The sequence below is a fragment of the Halyomorpha halys genome, unplaced genomic scaffold (assembly GCF_000696795.3).
Source record: "Halyomorpha halys isolate HHAL.00 unplaced genomic scaffold, Hhal_1.1 Scaffold1387.1, whole genome shotgun sequence".
NCBI classification, from domain to species: domain Eukaryota; kingdom Metazoa; phylum Arthropoda; class Insecta; order Hemiptera; family Pentatomidae; genus Halyomorpha; species Halyomorpha halys.
The window spans coordinates 112,151-123,634 of record NW_027111608.1 but is presented as its reverse complement, the minus strand read 5'-3'; the positions used below and the strand labels follow the sequence as shown (position 1 = coordinate 123,634).

At 27.3% G+C, this 11,484-nt stretch overlaps 1 protein-coding gene across 2 annotated transcripts in view; it reads right to left on the bottom strand.

Moving 5' to 3' along the window:
* Positions 1-10,442: 10,442 nt before the first annotated feature.
* Positions 10,443-11,484, bottom strand: part of Gnptab (N-acetylglucosamine-1-phosphate transferase subunits alpha and beta) — a gene marked incomplete in the record, with an annotated part of 18,297 nt that continues 17,255 nt past the window's right edge. For both annotated transcript variants that reach the window (XM_024361551.2, XM_067049679.1), the window contains 2 exon segments: positions 10,443-10,603; positions 10,796-10,916. In XM_024361551.2, the coding sequence (XP_024217319.2) occupies positions 10,544-10,603; positions 10,796-10,916 (181 nt within the window).

The following is an 11,484-nucleotide window of genomic DNA, read 5'->3' as shown; positions in this document are numbered from 1 at the left end:
GGGTGAACTTACCACTCTCTATGTATGGTACCAGTAGGATCAAAAATACAATATTCCCAAAAGCACTAAACATTTTTCACTAACTAGAACACTGCTTTAACTAAAGAGGAAAGTAGATAATTTATCGTGAACGAGTTAAGAGAGCGAATTCGCAGAGTTACAAAAGTCATCAATTCGTGTTAGGATGACGCTCTACAGACGAATCAGGTTCTGATATCATAATTTATGGACAACTACAGGAAACAGTATTTTAAAATATTACGTAATCTGCAAATTCATGTGATTTAGACAAAAAACGTTTCGATAAATACACAAATTGTGAACAAAAATAATAATCCAATAACCCATAAATGTCATTGTTTATGTTATTAACAATACTTTTATCTTTTACTAAGAATTATTAAATTGAATTTGGTGAATGACACAAAACGTCCTTGTTTAATTGTAATAAATTATTTCATACAATCAACAACGTTTCGGGAATATCCCCCATCTTCAGGTTGCTGATAAAAATATTTTATATATAACGTATAATTATCTCCTATTTTGCCATTAGTGCTAATATCGAATAATATTATTGTCATTTAATGAATAAAAAATAAAAAACTGTTTATTGTATAGTTTAATAAGACCTGGCTGATATTAAAGAATAGTTAACTGTACATTTTGCAAACAGAGTTTTCCGTAGAAAACTCGAATTTTTTTCACGATTGCAATATTTTCCAACACTATTTATCCTATAAATTGGTTAAGTGAAAATAATGAAAACAAATACCTTTAAACAATAATAAACGAAGCACCGTTTAATCCTAGTAGTAAGTACTCCATACACATATAAGTACAGGATAGAATACCTCTGAAATTAGATTCTAATAAATTTGTATGCATTCATGAATTAACTATACATCGAACCATCTCTGAGCGTTTGCCAAAACGGTGATATGATTGATTGAACGGCGATATTGTTGTCAGCAGGTATACGAAAAAACAAGTTACCTATTAGTTTAAACCATAGGACGCTTAGAGTCTACACAAATCGTAAATTATACCACGTTAAAAAGAAAAGGTGAAGGTAAATGAATTCAACCTTAGCGATAAAAATAATAATGAACTTGAACTAATGCGGCGATAAGTATAACCTCGAATTATGTAAGCGCAGTATGTTGTTCAAGCTCAAGAATCAGATATAATTCTAGCTTCAGCAGAAACACCAGGTGAAAATATTTTTTTTCTTGAATTTAGTTCTAAAAAAAATATTTACAACAATGCCGCAGAGACATTGAGAAGTTTCTAAAAAAAAACTTTAAATAACTTTTCGTTTTTCCTAGAAACTCAACCAAAAACGGTTAGTGAGGTTTAAATTAAAACATTGTGAGGGAACCCTTTTAAATGTGCGACATTCAAGGATGCCCTTTGTTAAACCTTTTATCAGGAAAGACCATTGTCCTGTAGAAAGTTTTAACTACTGTTTTCCTTTCCAGGACAGGCAATAGAGCTTCTATTTCAACTAGGTGAAACACTAAATTTAGTAGATGCAATATTTGCATAATAATAGAATCGTAGTAACAAAAACAATTAGCAGAAATCTATAACTTTGAACGAATGAGCAAAGATACCAATTTTTTCAAATTTTTAAGTATATGAATGGTAATGAAAAAAAAAAAATTCATTTTCTTTTACGTTGTATTGTAGGCTCACGGTCCGGGTAGTGGTCAAGAAATTAACAAAAATAAAAAAATATTTATTACTAACCAGGTTATTTATTAGGCCACTAATAAACTGAACTATTTATTAGGTTACTAAAATATATTTTTATATATTCTCTTCCTACAATCTATCACATATCACAACTATTAATCTTTCAATACCATTATTCAACACACATTAGGGATAACATGTTTTAGTGTTTTTCCCAATTAGGGGAACAAAAGTAGATCTACATTATTTTCTTCATACATCGCAGGTGTGCTGGAATAGTACCACATCTGACGAAAAGAAATTTTTATTAAGAATTGAACGTATTCCAAAGATCATCTTACAGACTTACTTAAAGTTATTAGAGTTTAAGTTACAAATTAATTTCAGTTAACGGTACAATATATGGAATATCTCAAATACGAAATAATTAACGAAGAATTAAAAAATAAAAATTGTTTGTCAGAAGTGTCCGAATCAGGAATATTAGAGCTATTCATGATCTTCAGTTTAACATGTTAAATGGGGAAACATTTCGTTCTTTTACCATGTTAAAACGATATAGCACCTAAGATGGTTGAGAGACTGTTACTAGGTCTGTTAAATGGAAAATAACGTCATGCAACAGACCAGCTGAGCTTGTCGCCATTTTGTTTGTTAACGTGTTCGGTTACTTGCTCGTATTTTGTGTTTCGATTGTTAGAATTGTTTTCGATGTAATTTTTACTAATAAAGCTATGTATGACAAAAATAATAATGAAATGATAGTTGTCAATTAGCTCATCTTGATTCTCATTCCCACAAGTTAGAAGATCAACAAGACACTCAGTGGCCAAACTTTCAAGCAACTTCCACTTTTCACTCAATTTAGGCATGTTGTAATAAATTACTTTAATCAAAACTTAGAAGTAAACAATATCATGAAGTTTTGGAAGGGAAGATTATAAAACAAGTTGTTCAGAAAATCCGCTAGGATCTCTTATGCATTTAACATTTAATATGGCTTTAAATAAGGCTACTCACAATCCTATACTTATAAAATATAACATGGTGAAACATTTTACATTTAACACAATATCATGAATACCCCTATTATATCGATTTATAATATACTAATATAAATTTCAGAGTTGAGTTAAAAATTTTTATAAACATATAGCAACCCCATTTTCTAATTATACACATTATAACTGTATAACTGTTGTCATATATATAGTTTTAATAAATTTTAAAAAAACATTTTTTCAAGTGCCTGGCTAACTTGCTCGGTCAATTTCATACCAGGACGTCTTACCGTGTTTTTCACACTATAAAATTTAATCTCATTTTAAACTAATATTTTAGAATTAATTGTTTTTTTTTCTGGCAGGAAATGTCTTATCAATAATAATTTACAATTTTTCATGTTCTGATGTAACAATATGTCACCCTGAAGGCAATTATATTAATAGTGTATTATGAGTTTAAAAGGCTTAAGGATGTAGGAAATATGCAACAAAAACCTACGTAATAAACAATGAAACTTACAAGTTCAACGTAGAAGATTTGATATTTTTTTATCTATTTATAATTACGAATCATGTAGTACTAATTGACTCCGTACTTTATCCAATTATGTTACAATTTACAAATTTGTTGAGTTTTGGAACACATCATGAAATTAAATGCCAGCTTAATTTTGAATAGAGAGCCAGCAGGAATAGGGAAAATGTTTAACGTGAGTTAACAGATTTGAAACATTCCTCCTCTTCATGAAAATTAATGAAATTCGTTTTTTGAATTTTAGTATCTTAATAAACTGACCCGGTTTAATAATAACAACTGTCTATGGTTCATATCAAAACAATAATTCTTTAGTTTTGTACCAGAAATTTGTAACGCAAAACATTAGTTATCACGTTATTTAAAGGAGGGAACTGTCAGTCTAATTAGTTATGACAATTATTATTGTTATTAATCTTTAAAAAGCAACACATGTACTCTCTTACTCGAAGTTTTAAATGAATCAAATATTTTATTTATTAGTATTTTTTTGGAGGGGGGAGGAAGGACGATTAATTGTTTTTCCAGATTTAATATCTATTTTGAGAAAGGGAGGTAGCACCAACAATTAAACAATATCTTTCCTAAGAACTTAGAATTTTCAAACCATCTGATAGTTTTTCAAAAACTTAAAAAATTGCAGCAACAGCCTTTTTGAATCAAAACTTTAATTTTTTTAAAATGTTTTAATGAGGTAAAATAAAAAATGTATTGAACTGATATTAGATATTTAAATATTGAACAAGTCTTAAAAATGGATAATGGCATATTAACTACTTCATTGATATGGAATGTTATGAATATTTCTCCTATACACTGTTTAAATAAATAATTGTATTTCAAATTAATAAAAAGCCCATAAATCCAATACTTATTTTAATAAAATTAAATTATAAAACTTCACTTTTTACATTGATACATCTCTCACTTACAAAAACAAATTTTATTGCAATTGGTTGGATGATTAATGTCTAAATTAAATTTCCTTCAACTAGTTTAAAAGCACACACAAAACCACAGCTGGTAAGGGTTGGTGATCAAGATAAACAAAAATAGTTCCTAATGGCCAATGTTTCAAACCACACTGCAGGTCTTCATCAGGGCTTTTGTGATAGTTGAAGGTGTATACTACCTACAAATAATACTATAATCCAGTAAATAATACTATACTCCAGTATATAATATAAATATTCCACCTATCACAACAGCTCTGATAACGGACCTGCAGTGTAATTCTAAATGGTGCCCATTAATATATAGCTGAAAAGTATTATTCTTAACTGAAACCCTGACCATTTCCTAATTTAAATTCTAATTCATAGATGTGGAAAACCATTCACTTTACTACAAACATTAAATTTTCTTATATTCTTTTAAAAGTAATATCTTGAAAATATTACATGGATGTTTTATTTCCTTTTTTTAAGGCTAATGACTTCTTACCATCTTAAATATAATAAGGACTATAATTTTTACTCCAATAAAACTTTAATACTGACATATGTTTTGAGATAAAGAAAAATAATCTTCGTTATCAAACTTTATCAAGTGAAATAAACTAAAAATAAATCACTGCTATTGAAATAATTATGGGATCATCTAATATAACATATACATAACAAATTATTGCTAGTTACAAGTTCCATTTTAAAAGTCAAACTATTCACAAATACCTCAACCATTAATTAATTACTCCAACTAAATTAAACCAATAATGATTAAAAGAAAGAAGTAATAAGAGAAAAATAAATAATGATAAAAACCACATCCCAATGAAAACGATTAAAAAAAATGTAATTTTCCTTATAATTTGAAATAAATATTCATATACTAACTAATTGTTAGAAATAATAAATTTAAGGATTATATTTAATAATAAAGATAAATAGGTTTTTATAAGGCAAATAAACAAAAAGCTTAATAGGACCTAGTAGAAAAATTAAGAAAAACACCATAATTACCATTTACAATTTTATTAAATAATGTTCATTAAGAATTTTAAGAAAATGTGTGGAATTGATCTCTAAATTTGAATCATTTAATAAACATTTACTTTAGGTCATATAAGATAATTATCTTTATACAGTCTAATTATTTCAATTAAAATTTAATTGATAAAAACAAAACCAAAGAATCACATAATTACTTGCTTTTGGACAGATGTAAATAATGAATAATACATGAGGTTTTGAAATAAATAATATATAAGGCACTAAAATATGGTGAATATTTCATAATACTTCAAATATTCATTAAGCTTAACTAACTTAGTTGTTTTAAAACATATTATTTTAAAAGATAAAATGACTCAAATGATTATGTTAAGGAACAATACGCGTATTCATTTCACATTTGTTCGTCTTGGTCCGGTTCATTAAAACATTTTAAAACGAATAGAAAATTGTCTACTTAAGTCATTGAACTAAGTTGACTACAGTAAAGATAAAAATTAAAATTTCAGGAAAACTGACAAGATTAACATTAATGTCTTATCATTATAACAAAGCCATGTTTGAAAACAGTTTCATTGTCTTTAAATTAATCAAATTTTAAATCCGAACAACTTAATTACCTAGTTCCACTGAATCAAAATATAACAGAGTAAAAGGATGGTACTCAATTAAATCACTTAGAATTTAAAAGATAAAGCTTTTTCTATATGAAAATAAAGTTCAAAATGAAATATTCAGCAAAATGTTTCTGCATCAATGATGTGTACCCCAATTGGGGTCACAGTAAACAAATAATTCCAATTTTTTAAGGCAAGTGGGCAGGCTAGCAACAGTCATTTTTCAAGTATGGATTTGACTAAGTTACATTAAATAGATTAAAACAAAACGAATTCTTAAATTCAATCATTAAATCAAGTATTACAAACTATATTTGATGAAATTTAAAGATAATCAGGAAACTAGGAAATCAAAATGATTTCCTAGTTGAATTCCATTTCAAATAATCAATACAGATACAATTTACAATAATCAGGCTTTGTTTACATAAACATAGATAAGGTAAATAAAACACAATGGGGGGGGGGATAGGTTGGTATAAAATTTAATAGATTTACACGAAAATTAATTATATAAAAGTAGAACTTATCTTCAGGATGTGGATAACCATAAACACCTAAAAATAAAAGATAAATCGCCATGAAATATGGGGTTGAATAGTTAAGGGTGAACTTACCACTCTCTATGTATGGCACCAGTAGGATCAAAAATACGATATTCCCAAAAGCACCAAACATTGTTCACTAACTAGGACACAATCATCACGTGAACTATCTCTACTACTATTGTAACACGTTAAAATATACACATTATAAATAAAAAGAATCCAGCTGGAATTAACCAGCGTAAAAAATATACAATAGTCCGATCATGGCTTCCCTCACAACGGTTCGGGCCTCGGTGTTTTGGTGTACTAAATCAACTGTTCAACATGTGTTTCCAGGGAACAGGTAGCGCCTCTGTTCCCTCCAGCAAGGCGCCAAATTCAAATGGCTGAAATTATACTGGTGAAACAAGTAAAATTAATAGCATCATGAGAAAAATACATAAACTATCTTTAGTATTTATGAAAAAGGAGAGAAAAAAAAATTAACAGCTCATAATTTTATTATTACAGTACCAATTTTATTACCTTTGTTATAAGTTGTGCTGAAAAATAAATTTGTCTACCTTGATAGCATAGAAAATTTATTAATTAAATGAAATAACATATATTTATACTTCTCTTTTATTATTTCTGTTTTCATTGTCTAATACTTTTTTTTTAATTCTTGTTTATTTATACTTTTCACTCTACATCTTATTTTCTTTAATTTACTTTGTTCATTTTTAAATAAACTTTTACATATTTTAAATCATTTTCAGCCATACATTAGGTTACTTTTATTTCATTTTATCTCTTCTCTTATTTTAATATACCCTTACATTATTTTAGTTGTTTGTACCTTTTTTTAGCCCTGCCAATTGGGGTGAAACTTTGGCTCAGACAAATATTTTTTTTAATATTTGAGTTCTTTTGACCACACCCATAAATGGACTGTCTTCCAATGTACCTAAAGCTTATTAAGATATCACTAAGCTTACAGATGCTATTGCTGAGTTCATTACTAGAAATCGAAATATATTTCTCAACAACTAAATAACAATAGGATATTTGGATTTACTTCACATTCATTACGAAGAAACTATTATGGCCTGGTGAAAAAAAAAATTATAAAGAAAATAAAATCATTTGAGTAATAAAGAGAAAAGGTAATTCAACTTAGAAGTAGAAAACTGAAAAAATAAAGTTACCAACTGGATTTTATTATTTCAAATTCAAGTGAATAAGGATAACATCATATAATTCGTTAAATTAATTAAAAGTGTGTAAACAAAAAAGTGACTCCTAGGCTTCTAAATACCATCAAATTTACTTTTTGGTAGGCGATATTCATTTAAATCAATGCTTTACTTTAGTAATGTTAAATTTGGCAAGAAAAAAAAGTTTCTTTGAAATTTTGTATTTAATATATTCTATAGATGGTACCGTAGACAGGAGTTACTTTGTGATAGCACTATTTGCTTTGGAATAGGCTCTAGGACAACCCAAGTATACAGTACCATGTTTGAAATACATCCAATTAAAAATAAATTAAAACTTTTTTTTTTTTTTATCAGAAGTTTAATTATTGAAGTAAAGCAGCAATATGTTACTACTAACTAGTAGTCTGATCATAAAGCAATACTATTAAATGTTTAAATAGTTTTAATCCCTTTGAATACCTGAATAAAAGCAGATAAAATTAATCTACTTATGGCACAAAATTAGTTTAAAACATAAAATTACAAATATAAGTAATATGTAAAGGAAAAAAACAACAGAAAAGAGAAGTTTAAATTCCAGTGAAGCACATTAAAAATAAAACTGAAGTATTTAATAACCAAACAGTGGAAATAATGAAACTTCTTAATTTGAAAAGAGTTTTAACGAGACAAATATAAAATATTTGACCAATGCACAATTTCAGTTTACCTAATTATGTAATGTGCAGATGATAAATCTTTACAAGATGCTAATTTTTCATGCCCTTAGTAATTTATGATAAATTAAAATGAGTAAGTACTTTGTTGTCCTTATTACACTGAAGTATTGTTTTGGCAATATACCAACAATTAGAATAATTAAAGTTAAACCAGGAATTAACTGTATCTCAACTATGATAATTATTAACTTTTTTTTATCTTGAATGAACAAAAACTCAGGTTACTTATTTTTAATTATAGATTTTATGCTAACAAATGGTTAATAGCTTCCTCAAGCAGAGATCTCTAAATGTCCCTTTCAATAGTTGTCATCAAGTTATTTGGAAACTTACCTGGAAATGTTTATCTATTCTAGTCTCAATTTGTTCAACGATCAAGGGATATTTTATAACATTCACAGGAATATTCATTCTGTAAACTTGATAATGCCTGATTTTAACGGTGCATGTATGCACCATGTATATTGCATTTGTCTTCATAGGTGTGATTTTCTGTCCTAATGATTCCCAAATTGGCAAAACGTTAAATGGTAAATTGTTTGCTATTAGTTCAGACCCATGACTTCCTGATTAGAATCTTCCAATTTAATCTAAGAAACAAAGCTAATAAATGTAACCAGTCGGTTAGTTTTGATTTTTTCTATGTAGTATATATTTGTGTTTTCATCTATTATCTAAGTTTATAACTTCAGCAATCAACTTGAAATTATAAAAAAATTAAAATGCCAAAACTTTCGACAACTTTTCATTCTAGGCTCAACATCTAGAAACTACCAACCATACAAAAAACATTATCCAAAACTTTCTTGTATGTAGTAAACATGAGTCTCTGAAGAGCTCTGTATGTTTAATAGTAATCGAGATACGGTTTTTCCAAAAGTAGCATTTTTCCGAAAAACAAGAAATTACCATTTTGTGACTTTATTTATCGCAAATTTTATATTAACTGCTGCTCCAAAGAAGAATATTATAAACTACTTTAAAGTTAATTTAAGTCGTTATTTTGCACTGATAGTCATCTGTGCGATCAAGAGTTTCTTAGATACGAAGCTTTTCGTAAGAAGATTGATTTTGAATGAACTCCTTTAAAAATAAATTTTAAGATGGCAGAATTAATTCAAGAGAAAAATTGTATTAAAAAAAGTAGTGCCACTCAACTGCATTGGCCTGCTACACACAGCATACTAAGATTAGTTGGACAATTGCTTATTATTCTTATATTACAGAGGCATAGTCAGTAAATATTATAATACATAATAACAGTACATTTTTCTTATTGTTTATTTTATATAATACAAGTATAATTCAATCACAACAAAACTACTAGGATAACATTAAAAAATCCTATGAGTAAAGGCATATATCATACCTAATAGACTACAATCTCATAAAAATAATTTGACCGTAGATTAATATGAAATCAGCTTCCCGAACATCTTCTCCTCATCAAAAATAATTTTTATTAGAAAAATTCAAATATATTTCAAATTTTTAAAATGAACGAATATTTAAAATAACAATAATAAACCAAAATAAAAAGAAATTTAGAATTTCTAAAATTAATTTATTTCTTGAATACATAAGACATTTATAATCTTTTAGAAGTTTTACCACAAACTGCGAATAAACTAACAAATTCAAAGACTAATTAATAACATATCCAATAAGAGTGAAACAAATATAATTTTGTTTCACGAAAAATGAAATGAAATATTTTCATAATTCAAATTTGAGTACGATACCTTTAGTTATTAATTAGTTAACTTTAGAAATAAGTCAAATTTACTTTATAAATGGAGTTATTAAAAAAAAAAAGAAGAGGATTATTGCTATCTGTATTGTCATTGAACTTAATTATATTTAAGAAGCTATCGTTTTATACAATCTGTTTCTCATGTCATTTAATGAAACAGAGAGGAATAAGTAAATACATTTTATGTTCTAAAATTATTCAGTTTTTTTAGTGAATGCTCCTTATGTTTTTTGTATGTAAGCTAGTTATTAACTGATTAATAAGACTCACTAGGCCATTTACTCATTGTATGCACAAAGCAGGAATGTATTGCCAAAATTTTACATGGATGGAACTAAGGGGCACAACTGGTTGATAACAAAATATTTAATGTAAATTTTATGAGTAAAGGTGAACATAAAAAGTAATAAAAATCAATTCTTGAAATAAAGAAATCTTTACTTGCTTTCTACATTTTATAAAATATACATTTTTGATAATGGTACTTTTAATAAATAAATTATCATCATTTATGGCACTCAAGTCGGTGAGTTTTTTCTTGATTCAGAACGAAATAGGATCTTCTTGATCACAAGCAACTATGAAAAGAAAAAGAAAATATTAGGTGAGAACCAAAATATATAACAGAATACAAACAATTTGAAATATACTGATATAATAAAATAATTAATATAAATAATAAACCATTGAATAATAATTTGTAGTTTTTTTAGAATTTATTTTATATTCTTTACTAAATATTTTATACTTTTATGAAAAACATATCTTACCTCTCGCTTAAAACAAACAATGGACAGTACTAACAGACATAGGATTAGAATAGCAGAAAAGATATAAATAGAAGTAGCTCTGCGATTTTGCCAAGCAATTAGTTCCTGATAAGTAGTAAATCTAGAACAAATGAAACCCAAATATTTTAAATTCATCTTATGAAACAATATAAAGAAAATCATTTAAAAATAATTTGAATATGTTAATTTAAAACCTTATTTTTTTCTTCTGGAATATGAGGAGATTATCCTACATGTTACCAACCTACTTCAGCCAGAGCGGGAAGGTTGAGATTCATTGTGTGGGACTGCTACAAAATAAAAGTCAACCTTCCAGGTTAGTTTCTTGGGGGTGCTAATGGGATGCCTCAACACTTTCGGCCACCACGGTCTGAAGACCCACTTATTTTTTAATTTTCAGATTATTCGACTTCCACTCACTATGATATCTCTAATAGTAAAGAAAACACCAATAAGTCAGAACCTTATTAATAAGACAGTAAACTTGCAAGTGGATGCTATAGACGTAGGAACACCAATTTCAATAAAACTTTTTTTGGTGATACGAGGTTAAGAAATATACAAAAAATATTCTACATATGCCTGAGGGTTCTTACCAATCCATCTTTGGAGCCAAGAAAAGATATATTTTATATAATTTTAGCTATTATTTATATTATAATTTTATA